This window comes from Barbus barbus (assembly GCF_936440315.1).
Source record: "Barbus barbus genome assembly, chromosome: 29".
Lineage (NCBI taxonomy): Eukaryota > Metazoa > Chordata > Actinopteri > Cypriniformes > Cyprinidae > Barbus > Barbus barbus.
The window spans coordinates 9,700,692-9,719,829 of record NC_136757.1 but is presented as its reverse complement, the minus strand read 5'-3'; the positions used below and the strand labels follow the sequence as shown (position 1 = coordinate 9,719,829).

At 34.3% G+C, this 19,138-nt stretch overlaps 1 protein-coding gene and 1 long non-coding RNA gene across 2 annotated transcripts in view; one reads left to right on the top strand and one right to left on the bottom strand.

The window, feature by feature from the left end:
- The window catches only part of glt1d1 (glycosyltransferase 1 domain containing 1), a 38,091-nt gene that overhangs the window by 17,449 nt on the left and 1,504 nt on the right, over positions 1 to 19,138 (top strand). Inside the window, exons 7-11 of the mRNA XM_079383881.1 lie at positions 2,638 to 2,736; positions 2,891 to 2,940; positions 9,266 to 9,309; positions 9,591 to 9,711; positions 10,437 to 10,535. Coding sequence (XP_079240007.1) covers positions 2,638 to 2,736; positions 2,891 to 2,940; positions 9,266 to 9,309; positions 9,591 to 9,711; positions 10,437 to 10,535 — 413 coding nt within the window. The remainder of the gene's footprint in view (positions 1 to 2,637; positions 2,737 to 2,890; positions 2,941 to 9,265; positions 9,310 to 9,590; positions 9,712 to 10,436; positions 10,536 to 19,138) is intronic.
- On the bottom strand, positions 17,509 to 19,111 carry LOC306849808. Its single transcript, XR_013782372.1, has 3 exons — positions 18,587 to 19,111; positions 18,052 to 18,168; positions 17,509 to 17,885 (listed from the first exon to the last, which is right to left on the bottom strand). It is a non-coding gene; the product is annotated as an uncharacterized lncRNA (long non-coding RNA).

The window sequence follows — 19,138 nt, the reverse complement described above, 5'->3', positions numbered from 1 at the left end:
CTCCTCCTCACCGTGCATTAGGACGATATAGACACGTGTCCTCTTCCAGGAAGTTTCGTAACATTTTCTGTTGATTGGAAATTCTTAATTATTGCCCTGATGGTGGAAATGGGAATTTTCATTGCTCTAGCTCTTTTCTTAAAGCCACTTCACTAATTTGTGAAGCTCAATTATCTTTTGCTGCACATCAGAAATATATTCTTTGGTTTTTCTCATTGTGATGGATGATTAAGGGAATTTGGGCTTTGTTTTCACTCCTATTTATATTTCTGTGAAACAGGAAGCCATGGCTGGATAATTTCATGTTCATAATCACCCTGGAGTGCACAAAATTGTGAATATGAATGGAAATATATTTCAGAGATATTTTACTCATAAGAATTTCTAGGGGTGCCAATAATTGTGTCCAACGTGTATTTGAGAAAAACGTTTATTTCATAATGATATTTTTCCCCATTTTAATTTCTTGTTATCATGAAAGTTTAGATTTTTGTGAATTTTTTTAAATAAAAGATCAAAAGGATTAACAATCATATTTACCAAGGGTGCCGATGTTTTTGGCCATGACTGTATGAAAAATAAAAATGTATCTTATAATTTGTCTTATATAGCAGCAGGTTTCAAAATAGCTTTTATATTGTCACTGTACTAAAGCCAAAACATATAATTAAAGGATTATCTGGAATATATGTATTTTAAAACATATCCTTTTCTACCAGGTATTAGAATAAATATTTAAATTAATAACTTTAGTTAAATATAATTCATAATTTTTATAGAATATACTTAATTATTCAATTCAATTCAAGTTTATTTGTATAGCGCTTTTCACGATGCAAATCGTTGCAAAGCAGCTTAACAGAAAATGTAGTAGTTTTGTATGTTGCCTGAGGGTTAGCATCACCTGAGGTCTTCTGGGGGTTGGCATCATCTCTTCTCAGGTGTTTTGTCATCTCAGGTCTTTGTAAAGGCTGGATCCAGACTGAAACGTGTGTAATTCCTAGTTGCCACGGGATGCCAATTTAAGTTAGAAATTTTGATGAATGAGAGATTAGAAATAAGCAAGAACACTTAATACAACACCAGAAAAAAATGGAACCCCAGTAATCCACAGAAAATTTGATAGATTACAAATTGTATTTTAAAAGATATCGGTTTGAAAACACTACCAGTGTCTTCCACATGATTTGTACATTGAACAACATCAGTGCATTGAACTTTAGTGCACTGACAATATCTGACGTGAGTGAAACTTGTCATTATTATTAAATTTTCATTTGGTGACACAAGTGGTGCAGAAATTACAATTTGGTTTTGCCAAGGTAGACAGTTTAAGATAAGATTTGATAATATTTTGGTCACCGCTGTTTAAGCCTGCACTGACTCACATTTGACACGCAGTTGACATGCATGTGTATGCATGCATACACTAGCGCTTATATTTTGTGGATAATCTGGAATAGGTGGGATTTAAATGAGGGATGATCTGGGGTAAAGCACAGATTTGGACTGAACATTCCCACAGATACCAGCTACTGACTAAACAGAGAGGACTGTGTCACATGGACTTGGTTACATCATCATGAACATCTTTGTGCCTATGGGTTATTTCAGGACTGTTAATCAGTTAAAAATTTGGATTATTGCATAATACACTAATTGACTAATTAATCAGATCATTCTTTTGCACTCAATCTGTGTGCCATTGAATTCAAGAATGTTTCTTATGAGTAGTACTTGGGCAAGGATTGTATTTTCCAATGATTGGAAAATCACATTTGTAATTTGTTAATATGCTAAATTGACTCCTCTTAGTTTTACCTAATTATCCACATTGATTATCTTGTCTCCAGTGGTCATTCTATGATCCAGATGTTTTGCATTAAACCAAATAATATACATGGTGGCTTATAAAAATGGTTGTTTTTTCTTGTGTATGCTGTGATATATAATGTATTTACATGCTATGACATACTTACTATTTATATATGCCATATTGATAAAGTACTCGTCACGCATGCTACTTTGAGCCTGCAATCTGTTTTGCACTCATTGCGTCTCTGTCATCTCTATGACCTTGTTTGATGGATTAGCCTCATTACGGATGGAGGTACAGCATATATGCATTGATTTATGTCACATTACATTTCATTGCTCTGAAACGCTTAAACATCTGATTCAAGATCAGCACATAGTCGGGTGTTTCTTCAACTATTGGCACTTTTGACCCTGTTGACAAGCATTCAATGGTGGAAATGACATTTAGACAGTTTTGGGATAAGTTGATGGACTCTTTTGTCTAGCAAAGGTTAATTTCATAGCTATCATTTCATGTATCCTAAATTCACACAATTAAATAGCATTTTTACACTTTTTGACCAAATACAGCTTGATTGGAAATCATTTTTTAAATATATATTTATATCATTAAGCATGCCAGTTTAATATTTTTTTTTTATTTCCCTCGTTGTTTAGAATATTGTAGTTTTAAAATATTTTTATGATCCATTTTTATAGATTGAAAGTCTGTGTAAAACATAGGCAAAACTGTAAAATCTGTAAAGGCATTTGAAATATAGCAAAAATAATTCTGTTTCCAAGACTGTCTCATTGTGACACTTTTGTCTTTTGTCTTAGGTGTCCATACCAAGCAAGTGGAAAATCTGCGTGTGTTTCTGCTGGTATGTGGACTCAGACGAGTTAAGGATCCTCTGTATCTTCTAGAAGCTTTTGCCGGTATTATTGTTTATTGTTATTGTTCTATAAGATCACAGTTCATCCTCAGTTATTGTGCAACTTGAAACTGCGACGGTTAGTCTTTAAATGTTAATATAAGTGTATAAACATAATAATTATGTGTGTTAAATTAAATTTGTTCCTTCTCTTACAGAATGGCACAGTCAGAACCCCCTAGTGGTCCTCATCATCATTGGTCCAAAGGTAAGGAAGAAATAGTGTCTAGTTTAGGACGACAATATTTAAAATTAAATGGTATGTGTATGTGTGTGTATATATATATATATATATATATATATATATATATATATATTAGTGCTGTCAAACGATTAATCGCATCCAAAATAGTTTGTGTTTTCATTTATATGTGTGTGTGTTCTGTGTATATTTATTATGTATATATAAAGACACACACATACAGTATTTATTTTGAAAATATTTAAATTCATATAAATTATATGATATATAAATATATAAATGATGCCGTCACCACAGGTAAAGCCGTGAAACCGTTCTTCATGTGTTGTATATCCTCTCATGTCTAATTAACATCCCCAAAAGCCCATAACACATCCTAACATCCTTTTCAAAGAAGCTGTATCAGTGTTGGCGCACGTGGGCAGCATGTTTCTGTAGATTTCAAGGTAGCACTAATTGGATGTAGCAAAGATAACAACATTAGCATGCATTAAGCTGGACTTATCAGAGGCATTTAGAGGCTCACTCAAGCTAGAGCAGTGGAATCATGCAGAGGATTGGGGCTGCGGGGGACTAGCATAAGCTGTGGACTGTTCGTAGACCTGCAGAGCTATATGATGCTAGGGGAGGCTTGTTAGCTGCTACAAGCTAATGGTTAGCCTGTGGCAGGCCATCTGTCACTCCAGATTATGTGCCAAGCCTAGGTGCTGCCATTCAGCCAACCCCATAGAGAGGTCACCCTCCCCCTCTGGGCAGAATCTAGTCACAGACATGGTCAAATATTTTTAGAAATAAAGAGATTTTAAAAGATTGAAAAGAGGAAGGAGGAAACAAATAAGCCCAAAGCAAAAAATTGTGTCCCCAAGTGTGTGTCTGGGGAAGAGGGGAAACAGGAACTGAGCGAGTCAACACAAGACCTCAAGCCCATATTACTTCCTTTCTCAAGCATGAAGGTTTTACTGTAGAAGTCTGACTGCACATGTTCTGCTTCATTTGCGATCATGTGCCAGTGGTGTTTTCGTTCCATCATATTTTTTATTCTTTTAGTCTGGGTCTAATGGTGTGTTTAAGTCCTCCTGGGAAGTTTGTATTTACAAGTTGGGAAGGTGTAATTATGATGGGTCAAATGGGTTCAAATCACTTTATTCGAAGCAAGATTGCGATTTTTAAAGTTGGCATGAAATGAAAATTCACCCTGTTTTCTAAATGCATGATGCAGATCTTATTGTGAACAATTCATCCGTGCATATTTTCCTTCTTTTTTTGAGCCCGTAATTTTTAATCAGAATGTCATTCCTGGACCTTCTGGCGAAAACGGACTTCTTTCAGGCTTCTCTATGACTTATGTTGGACTTTTCCAATCATTTAGGCCACTTAAACCCCTCCACTAATTTACATTTGACTGAAAGTTCACATTTGTTTTTAAGCTCAAAATCTAAATAACAATTAATGGATAGAGCCAAGTTTCTGCCATATGATACGTTTCACATGGGTGTACCTCACATTAGTAAGAAAAGATCTGTTGCTGCTCCCTGGTTCATTGTGACTTTATCTCTACTTCTGTCATGACGACAACTCTCAGAGGGATTGGCATGGTAATTTACATGACCGTGTTAATGTGTTTGGTCTTGACGGAATAGATCTGCTACGCTGCTGCTGCTAATGCGGCAGAGCAAGTACAGAGACTTGCTACTGCCAAGACATCCACAACATGCTGCTGTGAGCATGTAAGAAATACTGCTGCTGCGCACATAACATGAAATAACCCCCATATAGCACACATTAATACCCCATAGCAGACCTATACAGGTGGAGCTGGGGAAGGTGAGGGGTTTCTGAAGCACGCTGCAACTTCTACAGCAAGCACTAGCCAGGTATTTGAATGTTGAGCAGTGAGATCATTAGCTGTTGAAACAAAAAGAACCAGTCGGATGTGCCATGTGATAATGATGTCATCATGTCAGATTAAGTTTGACCTATTGGACTGCGCCATCTAGAATTTCATACCAGAATTTTGGATGAATGAATCAGTGCATCAGATGCGTTTCATCTTGATTTCATCTTTGATTTCATCTTGATTTTATTCAATTCATGAAGATGTTGTAAACTGAATTCTTATGTGTTCTATCATAATTGTAGAATAATACCATATTTTGTTCATTCAGTCTAGCTAATTGTATTATAAATGGGAGAAAATATCATTCATTTAAACAAACTAACTCTCAAAACAGACGCTGCATTCATTGCTTTTGCCATGCTTTTTCAGTAACAATGACCCAGAAACAGTCTATGAAAATCAAGAGTTTCCCAATCACAGTTATGACCTTCTGGTGGCTTTCATGTGCCTTCGGCTCTTAAATACAATTTATCTGACCATAGATAGTCCTGTGACCACCTTTGAGATCTGTTACTCAAACTCATCTGTTACCACAAACTGCTCAAATTTTTACTGTTTCTTTTTCTTTCTTTCTTTTTTTGTAATATTATATATATATATTTCTTTTTTTTCTTTTTTTTTTGATATCTTGTCTTATGCAAAGTAAAGTTATTAATTTGAATCTCTGCCCACCAGATTTGCTACCATCTTTGATTTCAACACAAATATTTTTTAACTAACTTTATGCAGTTGGCATAGTTGGGTCTAGTTGACCGTCATGCCAAGACACCAAAGTTATCAAATTCATTTTCAAGTCTCAACATTTTGGGAAGTAACAATGCAAAGATGATGATGCCAATGGAAAACAGAAAACGAGGCTAAATATCAGAAATACTTTAGTTTCTTGGAAACTAAACCTGTTAGGAATAAATGACATTTAAACTACAGACATTCATACTATACTGTATAGAATGTTGTTTTTAATGGTTGTGAAGTATGTTCCTCTACCTACTCAGGCAGTATGGAATTTTAGATGCCCCTCTTACAATTTTGTATAAAAACTCTCTGAAGTGTATTTTTTTCAGTTATTGAAGTGGTAATTATTATTTGTAGATGGGTGTCTACTATATTTTTCTATAACAAAAGTCTACTATATTTTTCCTCTAAATATTTTCTTCCATTGAGTGGAAACACAACATGTACAATTCTTGTCTAAAATTCTCCAAACAGCCAAACTTTTTTTAAATATGAGCACCAAAATATGAAACCAATTCCCCGCACTACTGGCTTCCATCATTTCTTTTTACATTTCCCACCCAATCTGACAACAGATCCTGTCGACTAACTCGTGGTGGCTTCACTGTTCCTTCATTTCCTCCTGAACTTCGGTACCTTGAGCATTTCAATGTGTCCTATTTCCGCAGCCACCTCTCCTCAAGCCCCAGTGATTTCACCACAACGACACAATGCTTCCTTCTGCCACAACCTGACTTTTGTTCTGTGATGTTTCTTTGAGATTCACACATCAGGTGGAGACACATTTGACTTTTTCTTGTCTATTTGTGTCTCCAGTGATGTTCAAAGGCTTTCTTGTTTGAGTGTGGTTGGCTCCAGGCAAACCGATGACACTGGCAGTTGCTTACATGTTCTTGTAAGCTGTGGTGTGTTTTTGTTTGATAAGAATATCTGGAGAGTGGTAAGACTCGTTGTTTCCTTGAGGAGGGGCGGGCTCATGTTGATGACATCAAATGATGTCTTGATTCTTTTCTGCCTCCTTTTGCTTTGATTTGAATATAATATTTAAAGCTGCATTCCTGAAATGTACTGAAACTTGTCTCTTTAATTACCTGTTTATAGGTATTTCTGATTAATGACAAGAAATACTTCAAATGTATCTTTATTGGTGATTAAATTCCAGTTAGTTTCTCATTTTCAGTGAGTTTATCATTTTAAATGTGTGATTCAAGTTGTTAACTTGTTGTAAACATGACAATAAAAGGATACAGGTATACTAACTTACTAATACAATAAGCTGCCAATATTGGTTATTTTCATATTTAAGTGTTATATAATTGATATTGACAGCATTTTTGTATTTCTAATTTATCACTTTTGCATTTTTTGTACAAGAACAACACTGAAAACAATATGCATTTTTAATATATTATTTATTATTATTGCCATGTCAAAGGTATGCATATCTATAAAAGCTATTAGTCAGTCATTAGTATTTTTTTAATGACTTTATTTCTCATATTTAAAAAAATGTTCTTTCCATCTCTTCTTCCCTCCGTCCACTGAGTGGAAACACAACACATATCATTCTTTTTCCTGAAATTCTCCAAATAGCCAAACTTTTTACGCAATATGAGCAATTTGTCATTTGTAATATCAAAAGCATTTTTAATTTTTAATTTGAATGCTATTTTTTATTTTTATTTTTATTTTTAAGTATCTTGACTTTTTACATTTGTGTTCTGTTAAAAATGATGAGGGGACAAAGGTTTGCTAACTTTTTTGTGCAAACATGTTCACATCATATATTTAAGTGTCTTGGATTTCATGGAATTGTTCTCTGTAATGTTTAACTGCACACATCTGTTGACCTATTTCAATCTTTTGTTGAAAATCTAATAAAAAGATAATTTAATGATTGTTTTGCTAAATTGCTCTTGCATATAGGCCTAGTTAGGTCTTGACCTTATATACCGTTCTCCTTTGGGGTAGATTGAACAGCATGTCCTGTGGGAAGGACTGATCACACGGTTTGTTCTTATCCAGCAGCTTTAGTTTAAGCAATAATCTCTAATTTTGCTATCACTATTGGATTCAAATATGCATCAAATATCACATTTCACTTAGGAAAAAAATGAATAGGCAGATAGTGGAATCAAAACAAACAGGATTTGTAGAGAGGCTCTGCTATGCTCACACACTCATGTCATCTTTGACCCAAATTGCATGTGCTGTGGTTGCTGCAGTCGCCCCGGCCAGCTAATACACGCAAAGCCCTCATCGTAATGAATCAGATTGAGCAACAACCCCGCCCTGACCCTAATCTCTGGAAATCTATGGGATTTTCAAATGCGTTTTTCCCTCTGGACAACTGGCCATGTAGGAAATTATGATCAGTATGAAATGTTGTCTTGTCCACAGGCCATGATTTGGTATTATTGACAGTATTTTACAGTCAGGGAAAAAACAGCAACATGGGATTTGTGCTCTTTATTGCTTATAAGCAAAGATAAGCCATAGGAACTTCTGCATAATAACGAAAAGACATCCATCTCATTTCTCATCACGGTGTGACCTTAAATTACTTTTCATATTTATTTTACAGCACATGGCCCCTGAGTCTCATATGAAACAAAATGTGAATCTAAACTTATATGCAGTGTTGCTGCAGTCTTGGGACAGAGTGTCTGTTGTTACTTAAGCAGGATTGGCTAGTTATACTCAATACTGCATTTATTATTTTCATAAATGAAGAAAAATATAAAAGCTGTTCAAAATTAGAGACTGCCCTTTTTTGTTTTTATGACCAAAAATATAATCTGCATGATGATGATAATAATAATAATAACTGTTGTTGTTGTTGTTATTATTAGCAATAATATTAATGAATAATAAAAATGTTGGTAAATATTGGTTTCCAAATAGTGGGTCTATTTCTTTTCAAAACCTAATATTTCATGAATATAAACATTTAATGCCAGATTTACTAACAGCTTGCCCCAGTGTAAACCATCTTTTGGCATTAAAATATTACTGTCAGGAATTACTAAAAATGCACAGTGAAGAATTAGCGCTGAAAAGGCTGAACAGTTATTTTTGTGCCTGATCTTATTGAATATGCACTTGTAGGAGTCAGACGCAAAATTTATGGGAGAAGTGTATTAAAATGAATCACGTAACGTTATTAATTAGTTAGTAATTTACTAACGTTTGCGCTCGTCATATTACTGGTATTTGTGCTATTATTTTACGGCCAAAACAAACATGTCTTAAAGCAGGCGGTAATTTGCGCTGTTCTTGGTTGATTGTGCTGGTCATTATGGAAATTATCGGGCTCGGTGTTCTTTAATGTGCACATTGTTAGTAAATCACACGCAAAAGTTTTTACGAATTTACTTTTGCATATTGATTTTATTTAAAGCTGAATCATATTGTTTAAAAAAATAGGTTTTCTGTAATTCTTATGAAATGAAGTCGTCTTAACATCTCTAACATTAACATTTCTAAACTAATTATTTCTAGTCTATTTCAATTAAAAACTCAGTATTTAATACATAAACTTTGTAAAATTTGTATTTTGTTTTGAATATTCATTTTGTTTAAAGTTGAGTGATATTTCTTTGTAGATTTTCTGTAAATCTTACCAAATAAAGTAGTCTTGCATTTGGGGTCTTAAAGGCAAATAATATTTTTCATTAAAAATACCATGTCTCATTTTAGATAGATCCAGTGTTTACCGCAGAGGTTGAGGAGAGTGTCAAGAGGTAAATATCATCTGATATCTTCATCTTCCTTCCTTGATCTGCTCTTCTTTACTTTCATCTCCCTCCTTCACTCTCTGGTACTTGATCTTCAAAGTCTCAGTTCCTTATTACTGCCACTAAAGACCCACACATACGCACCGCAACATTCAGGTGCTTTTTTAAATATGTCTGTCGGTAATCTTTCCAGTATTTTTAAATTCCCCTTTTAAGGAAATGCCCTGATTCTAAACTGTTCCTGGATATATTCTAATTTATGTATGAGGTCGTGTATGTGTGTGTAGAACTGTTGGAGTGTATCTGGCGGCTGATTTGAGTCAAGAGGAGCTGCATGCTGCCATGCAGAAATCTTTTGCCCTGGTCAACTCGTCTCTCTCAGAGGGAATGTCTGCTGCCATCTTAGAGGTTTGTTTAGAGAGCAATAATTGAATTGTCAACTGCTATGAGACAATTTATAACAATTTGAGTGAAATGTTAATATTTAACATTAATATTAATTTCAAAATGTCTTATAATTTGGTTTGTCTATCAGAAACTTGTCTGAAACAATTATTATTCTTTGATATTCAGTTTGTTCTCACCAGTAGTGCTGTGATGGCTTACATGAGCTTTGAATCTATGTTTGTTTTGCCTGTTATTAGATAGGATTTTATGAGGACAATATCATCATGGGGATCTACTTAATCTGTGTTCAAACTGACCAGATTAGTTTAACCCACAGTGTCATTAATGTGCTAAGTAGCTGTTATCATATTTTCCTCAATAGTTCCACATCATTTCATTATCCCACATATGTGAACAGCCTAGACTGAAATAGCCAGTTGGACAGAATTGAAGTTAAAAAGGTTGTTATAATTTACCAGAATTTAAAAAATGAAAAGGAAAAGCCTTAAGTGCAATCAGCTAGCCCATAAAGCTTGATTGCTAGCTTGCAGCGAACGTTCTTGTAGCTGAAATGACACTCACAATGTCAAAGTAATGAGTTCAATCTCAGGAAACGCATATACTGATAAAATACCTTGAATGCCCTTAAGTTGCTGCAGATAAAAGCACCTGGAAAATGAATAAATGTAAATGCATTGTGCACAAGGCCAAACAGAGTTAATGTATTGCAATCTGGTGTGTTTTAGGCAATGGATTTAGGTTTGCCTGTTTTAGCGAGGGATGTTCCTGGAAATGCTGCAATAGTCGAGCATGAGGTCACAGGACTGCTGTACTCAAGCCCTCAGGTAACATTTACAAAGGTTTGGATCAGTGAGAGCTTAATTTTAAAGCAGTGAAATCATATTTGTTTCCATGGAGACATTTGTATAAATTTAATATTTTGATGTCTTTAATACGTTTAGAAATAAATAAATCAAATCAAAGTCTCTATATAAAGAAGGTGATTGGAAAAGAGCATGGTAAAATCTGGTGTATTTGGGAATACTTCATGATATAATGAGCATTCTGACATCATTTGCTCAATCTCTTGTTGTTACAAATACTTTTTGCCATAGATTATGAAAGGAAATTTTTATCAGAATGTCCATGCTGTTCTTTTTCATAGAATGTAACTGAACTGTGATATGTAAATATAAATGTAATCTATATGACATATTCCAAGTCTTCTGAAGACTTGGGTTAAAACACACACACACGCGCTGAAAAACCACATTGAAATCTTTGCCTCTGCTGAAGATCTCTAACAACATCAGTGTAATTTTCTGATGCGCATATTCAAATGTGCTATGTTGTGATTGGTTATGATGAGATGCACAATAACCAATAGAGTGCATTAGTATTTTCAGAGGCACCGGTTCCAGAAGTATTTTTCCCATTCATAGGAATTAAAAAAAAAAAGTTAGTAAAAGTTAAAAAGTTATTCTGGTCTGTGAGCATATATGTGTTCAGGGGGCGTGGCTTTGGACGGAGATTGCAGGGAGGGTGGGACATTCGCTTTCAGTGCTATCAGCTTAAAGTTAGCACTTTCCAAGATCTCCTACTGCACCTTTAACATTAAACTTCTGGTTAAAGCAAAGAAGTATATTATTTTTACAGTACCATTAGTACCAATTCATATCTGTACCCGCTTGTAGTCAACCACTTTTAAATGCTCCTGTGTGTTTTTGCGTGCACGCTCTGGTTTGTGCACACCACAAGTTTATTTACATGTTTTTGCAGCGTTGAGTATTGTAGCCAATCACAGGCATCTCTGTTGAAACCAATGGCCAGTCAGAGGTGTTTTCTGTAGGTTAATTAAATAAATAGGTTTTTGTAAGTTTACAGAGTTCTAGACGCTTGCAGATTTACCTAATATAATCAGAGAGAGACAAAACGTACACACACTGTGTAAATAAGAGATCGACTGTGTAGTTTTCCCATAAGCTCTGTCAGTTGCGCTATAAGAGCTTTGCTCTGTTTCTCTAGAAGCTCTACATAATTCATGGACAATTTGAAGAAAGGTTTTGTTTGTCTAAGAGGACCGAACGTCCATGTATACTGTTTCAAGAGTGACAAACTTGAGTGTAAAAAAATTATGTGAGTGAATCCACTAAATTGTTCCGTCAGCCATTGCTATGATTGACAGTGATAACTGCCCTCGGTGGAACGATCTATCTGACAAACCCATGTCAAAAATAGACCTGTGCATTAAGTGATGCAGAGTAAATTCAGAGTAACAAAACTACAACAGCAACAAGTCTGTGTTGGCTGAATATATTTAGCAGCTTTTACAGTTAAAACACTCTTTTTGATCTGTCCTTTTAAGGCAATGTTTAAAAAATGTAGTTTTTAAAATAAATCTAAAAATATGTGTCTTTGTCACCTTTTTCACCCATGATGTGTTTCCATCCCTGGGGTTCAACAAAAGCATATGACAACCTCAGAGCTCAGAACTGCTCTGTCTTTAAAGGTTTATCAGTTATTGTTAAAAATCAATGTCCCAATGGAGAAAATGTCTTTACTTCTGGAAGCTGACTGTTCTGCTCTATGTTTGCCATCATTGATGTCAAATCTGAAATGACACATTTTCATGCACTGCGCTCACAAACGTGAATGAGATTTCAGCTGTGACTGAATTATAATTAAAAAATCAGTCTGTTGTCTCAAAAATATACAAGAGTGCAAAACACTTGATTATATAAGAAAGTAAGTCATACAGGTTTGGAATGATAAAGGGCGAGTAAATGTTTTGAATTACTAGACATTAATTATTTAAACTTTTTCTCAAAATACTTTTTGGCATTAAAATAGTGCTGTAAAATGAAGAGTAATGTTGACTTCCTCTTCTTGGCACCATCTCTATCTGCTGGTGACTAAGCTTTAACCTGTTTTGGGTCTTTAGGGGGAACAGACAGACTTAGCGTTCATTGTATCACCATGCTAAACGGCTGAGAGGAGCCCAAGGCGGCTTAAAAGGCCAAAGGGCAAAACTTCTATCCCTAAACCAATCTGCTCCTCTGAGTATCATGCTTATCTGAAATTTATTAAAAGCAATAGTGGATCTGAAAATCTGATGTCTCTAGAGATGTCACTGAAAATTGTATTGAAAGCATTGATGTTTTTGATGTTTGTTTGCAAAGCAGGTCGATTTTGACCATTTGTATCCGCCATGTGCCCCTCTATACACCTGTGACCTATGCTAAGCTTTGACCCTTAATTCAAAGAGCTGTTCCATGACAAAGAGCTTGTGCAAGCCTCTCGTTTCAGTCTTGATCAGTAGGTCAGTGTGCTACAGTTCCACCCACCTGCTATGCAGTTTGCAGTGTCATTTGGAGGATTTAATGCATTACTGTAGTGGTAAAATGCACTTACTGTTGTCCCATTACATGGCACAGTGATAGAATCCAGTGATTATTTCACACAAATCAAATACAGATGAAATGTCCACATACATTACTGTTCAAAAGTTTGAGGTTGGCAATTTTAGTTTTTTTTATGTTTTTAAAAGACATCTAAAAAAAACAGTAATATTATGAAATATTAACTGTTTTCTATTTTAATATATTTTAAAATATAATTTATTCCTAATGGTAAAGCTGAATGTTCAGCAGTCATTACTCCAGTGTTCAGTGTCACATGATCCTTCAGAAATCATACTAATATGCTGATTTGTGTTGCTTTACATTTTTGCAGAAACTATGCTATATTGTCAACCCCCAAAAATAATAAATAAAAACTGGTTTAAAATCCAGTTAAAATAAGGTTTTCATTAATAAGTCAGCCTGAAAGATCTGATTTCATGTGTGGGGGGGGTCATCTTTTGTTAGTTATTTTTTTTTTACAGCAAGAAACCTGTATTAAAACATTGTGTATGCCAGCTTTTCCTGTTGTTAGCATTGCTGTTGTTGTTTTTTCAGATTTGGATAGCGCCTTAATGAAAAACATCATGGTGAATCAATGCTACAGCCTCATGCACAGTGAACCTGTGCAAATGTATTGTTATTATGATAATCAGTGTGTATGCACTAGCAAAAACATCTGAACTCTGCACAGGAAAAAAATAATAATAATCACATATGGACACACATAACTTACAGTTTGAAAAGTTGTACTTGAGAGAAAAAAGGAAAATAAAGGTCACAAACAGCCAAAAACTCACACATTCTTCTGTCTCTTAATTAATATAGAAGCATTTTTCTTATGTGATTTCTTAGTGCCAAAGATTTGTTTAACCATGTCCAGCATATGTGCTGTGCTGAGCCTTGACCTCTGCCTTTTAATTAGCTAAAGGAGAGGTTTAAGACTGGACTGGATATTGTGGAACAAAGATCTCTGATGATTAGATATGTGCTTCACTACATAAAAAAAAAGTTGTCTAAAAATGTCTAGTTCTCTGCATGCATTAAATTGATCAAAAGTGACAGTAAATACATAGAATATAACGAAATATTTCAAATAAATGCTGCAACATATTAGAATAATTTCTAAACTAATGATGCTGAAAATTCAGCTTTGCATCACAGGAATAAATTAAATTAATATAACTATTATTTCAAAAACAATAAAAAATCTTATTTGATCAGCTGACTATATTATCCTGCACATTACACGGCTGTTTAGAAAATAACTTGACCCGATCTACTCCCAAGAGAGCCCAGGCACTTCCCACCAGGCCACATTTCTGTCAAACACGCTCATTTACACTCTGGTTTCATCATGGCATTTTGTCAAAGACAGGCCTCATGTTGTGGTCAAATCTTTCATATGACATAAAACATGTTTGCCTTTTCCTCATGGCTTCTGTTATCCTGCTGAGCTGAAAGAGAAGTTTATACCCTGCCTGTCACATCAGTGTGAAGCCAGCTTTACCAGGAGTCTCTGTGGATAAGAGTAGCCTCAATAGCAGGGGGTCACTGGAAGCTGAAGGTGTTTTAAGTCAGGTTGAAAGACAAAGTTGCACCTTGCAGCATGGGCTGCTTGCATGACGAGTAATGTCACTGTCCTCAATAAATAAGGCTTTTATATTTTCATTATTCAGACAGACAGTAGTTTTGTCTATAAATATAAAAAAAATATTTGTTTTAAACTAATATAAAAAATTTTTGTAAATGTTTTATGCTCACAAATGCAACATTTTGAATTTAGCAAATTATACATTAAAATCTGTGATACCAAATATTATTACAACTAAATCAGTCATTACTCCAGTCTTCAGTGTCAGATCAGACATCAGAAATCATTCTAATATGCTGATTTGCTGCTCAAGAATCATTTCTTCTTATCAAACATTACTTTTTATTGTCTTATTATCAATATTATTTTGTGGAAACTAACATACTTTTTTCAGGATTCTTTAATAAACAAAAAGTTCAAAAGGACAGCATCACTGTAAAACGTTTCGTTGTAAATTTACAGTATAATACTGGCAGCTGGGTTGCCAGCCACATACTGTATTTTTACAGTACTACTACTGTACACAACATTTACAGTTCTGTACTGTATTTACGAAATACAGTATTATACTGTTATATAACTTTTTTTACAGTATTACACTGTGCTCTTTACAGGGAATACTGTAAATCCTGCTTTTATTTCAGTACTCTTGGATTTACAAAATTAAAAATATACTTTTTCATAACAGTATTCACAAAAAAATAGAGAAAATAATATTTTCTGAGTTTTAAAACATTTTATTTATTTTGAAGAAAAGACCAGGCAATTGCCTTATATGAATTTACTGGCTGAAATGCCAGCTGTAGTTTTTTTTTTCCTTTTTCTTTTAAATATAAAACATGTAAAATGCAATTAACAATTAGCAAGTAATTCAAAATACAGTAATCTTATTTACTTTTAAAGAATGGAAAGGTTTTTCAGAAATATATTTTTTTAAAAAGTCTTTCAGAAGAGAGGAAACCTGTGGGTTTACAGTACTGTTCTTTTTTTACACAACATGTCCAGTCGTCTTGTAAGTCACTTTTCCTTTCTTGGTTTTTGATGCACATTCAGGGTTGATGTTGAGAAAGCATCTAAAAGACAGAAAAGAAAAAAAGTGAACATTATGTATGTGTCTAATATATATATATATATATATATATATATATATATATATATATATATATATATATATATATACACACACAGCATCTCACAGAAGTGAGTTCTGTGAGACAGCACAGAGAATTGCAACACTTACGATGTGATTACATGACTACATGATAATGTTAAATATGCAATATGTCATTCAGCTCTTTAATCAACTGTATAAAATATTTGTTAAAATATACTTAAGTACTTTACAAATACTGTCAAAACAAGTTAGTGACAATTCACTCTATCATATATATATCAATGGCAAATATGCTAACCTCAGTCGCAAGGGTGCATGCCACCTCTTCCTGATACTGGAGGTTGAAATCGTTCAATAATACAAACAGCACTGCAAGGCCAGAGACAAAGTTGGGCTGCTCAACATTTACCGCTGGTTGCTTAGAGATTGACCTGAAAATAAAAAAAGAAAGAAAATACTTCAAATAAACTATTGTGGGTTCCATTGCAGTTCTGTTTAGTTGTCTATACATAGTTCAACTCAACATAACTATTAAACTAAATCTGAAATATGTGCAGGGAAATCCCATTTACAGGGTTCACAACTATAGCTGTGAACTGCATAATAATAGTATCTCATGAATGCACAGTCGAGCACAAAAGACCAATGTCAGTGTCAGGATTTTCATTAAACAATATTGCATTCCCTCAGAACACTTGGAATACATGACATGTTGCATGTGAACATTCTGTGATACTATTGTATCTTGATGCTGGTCACTATCACTGCCATTATATGGACAAGCGTGAGCAGGCTTTTTTTTTTTTTAATTTGTATTATTCTCCTTTAGTGGTCCAAAAAACAAAGAAGGTCATAGGGCATTAGAACAACACCAGGGTGCATGGAAGCATATGGGTAGCAAAATTCAATTGAAATGCAATACGTAAAATGGTTTCTTATACATATGTGCAATATTTAGTGCACATATGTATTTTATTGTATATCACATAAATTTTATTTAAATTATAAAATTTACATTTGCCATTTCCTACACTAGTTTTAATACACAAATTAAAAACATATTTTAATGCTTTATAAGTTGCAAAATGGAAATTAAAATGTATTACCCAAATTGATTAGATGTTTAACATGTCCAAGCAAAAACTGTTTTTACATCATAATACCACATGATAATTGTAATTTCAGAGTGCATTCTGATCCAAAGGTGCAGTAAAAAGGTAGAAAAATTGTAATTTAAAATATCTTTTATTTTTCTTAAATGCATTGACACTTATATATAAGACGTTTCAATTGCATTTTCATTTAATACCTCATGATGAATATAAAGTCAATGTGGATTTGAAAATGCATTCGAAATGTATTTGAAAATGCAACACACCCCCGACCTGTCAATCTTTAGGCTACATCAAGGCTGGGCTTGGCAACAGGATGCACAATTGTAGAAAATATCATATGTAAATTATATAACTGAATTTCCATTTTCATTTTGCACTAACCTTTGCCCATATGTAGGGTAAAATGTCAATTAAAATACAGAAATGCATTGCCATTTTGCATATTACTAACTGAATTTGAAATTATTTCAAACTTAATTTTGCTACCCATATGCTTCCATAGCGTTAATGATGACTTAATGTTCATTTTAGGGTGTACTAAACCTTTACTGTTTACTTACCAAGAATTATAGGTTGTGTTCTCTGGCAAATGTAGACACTGCTGGACATCAGATTGAGTGGTGAATACCTGAAACAATTTTTAAGAAGACAGCACAACCATCACTAACAGAACCAAGACATAACAAATCACATTTATTTGCAACATGCTTTAAGTAATCTCTACTTACATCTGCTTGAAGGGTAAGACCATCTAATTTCTGCAAGTGTGGGAGCAGCTGTAGGACCATGGAAGACATGGAAGCAATCAGGAATACTACTTTTGAAATAAGCATTAGGAACATGACTATGGATTTTCATGTGCTGGCAAAATTATAACACATTAAAAAGCACGATCATAGAACTGACATTTTTTAACATGGACTACAAATGGGAAGCACTTACATTAGCACCGGATCTTCATCAGATTGTTCAGCCTGAAAAATAATAATAAAAAAATAATAATCAGAAGCAGGTCATGTGAATGTGTGTCTTATTTGCTATTTGAGTTGTTTTTGATTGTTGGATTAAAGGAAGGTGTGCATAAACATCTTAAATGGGATAGTTCACTTTGAAATTAAAATTTGGTATCTATCAGCTTACCCCAAGGGCATCCAAGATGTAGGTGTCTTTTTTTCTTCAGTAGATCCAATTTTGATATGTTTAGGTCAAATCGTTCTAGCTTGTCAGTCATATAATGGCAGGTATAGGTCACTGTCTCTATAAGAGGGAAAAAGAACATGCACAGAGAAATCCAAATTAAACAATTCCCCATCGTAACTACACATTGATGGCCTAAGACAAGAAACGAGCGGTTTGTGTGAGAAAATGAACAGTATTTATACAGTTTTTTACCTCTTGTACACAACCATGTCCAAGTGATCTGAGTGCGCGCACGCATCCGGTGTGTGACGTGTGTGTGCGCGCTCTGGCTTAGTCCGCAAAAATAACTTTATTGCACAAATAATTAGAAAGTTATTGAACGCGGAAATATGTGAATGTTGTGAATGTGCGAATATAAAACCAATTTTACCCAAGTGAATTGCTAACTCGGGACTTAAGTTAAGTTTAACGTTCCCAAAATCAAACCATGCGTGGAAACAATGTAGAAATGTGAATGAAAAAAAGACAAGCTTACCGTATCGATACTTAGTCGAACATTAATCCATCTTCTCATGCTCCAGTCGATTAGCATCATCTCAGGCACAGGTTAGATGATTCAGATGACAAATTATCTCCGCGTCTGCTCAGGCAGCGTCGTCCATTGTTTGCTGCGTCACAGGCACTAACGCTTGAAACGCGAAACGAAGCTCACAAAGCTTATCTACGCACAGATTCACAAACCACTGGCTTATCTTAATAACGCAAATAATTATTTTGTTCAATTAATTCCCGCTGACGAATCTAGTTTGCCTGTAATACACTGTTCACATTTCTTCTTCTTTGGAGATCACATCACATTTGAATTGAGCGCGAAATAAATATATCCCACAATGCAATGCGTTTACAGTATGGTACTGTATTACAAATTTAGCTGGCTGAAAACAGAAAACTTCTGTATATTTACAGACATTCTGTAAAATATACAGAATGCTACTGTTTTATAAAAATACAGTATAATACTGTTAGAAAATGCCTGTAAATTTACAGTAAAGTTTTACAGTGCATTTATTGGCAATATTTTTTAAGT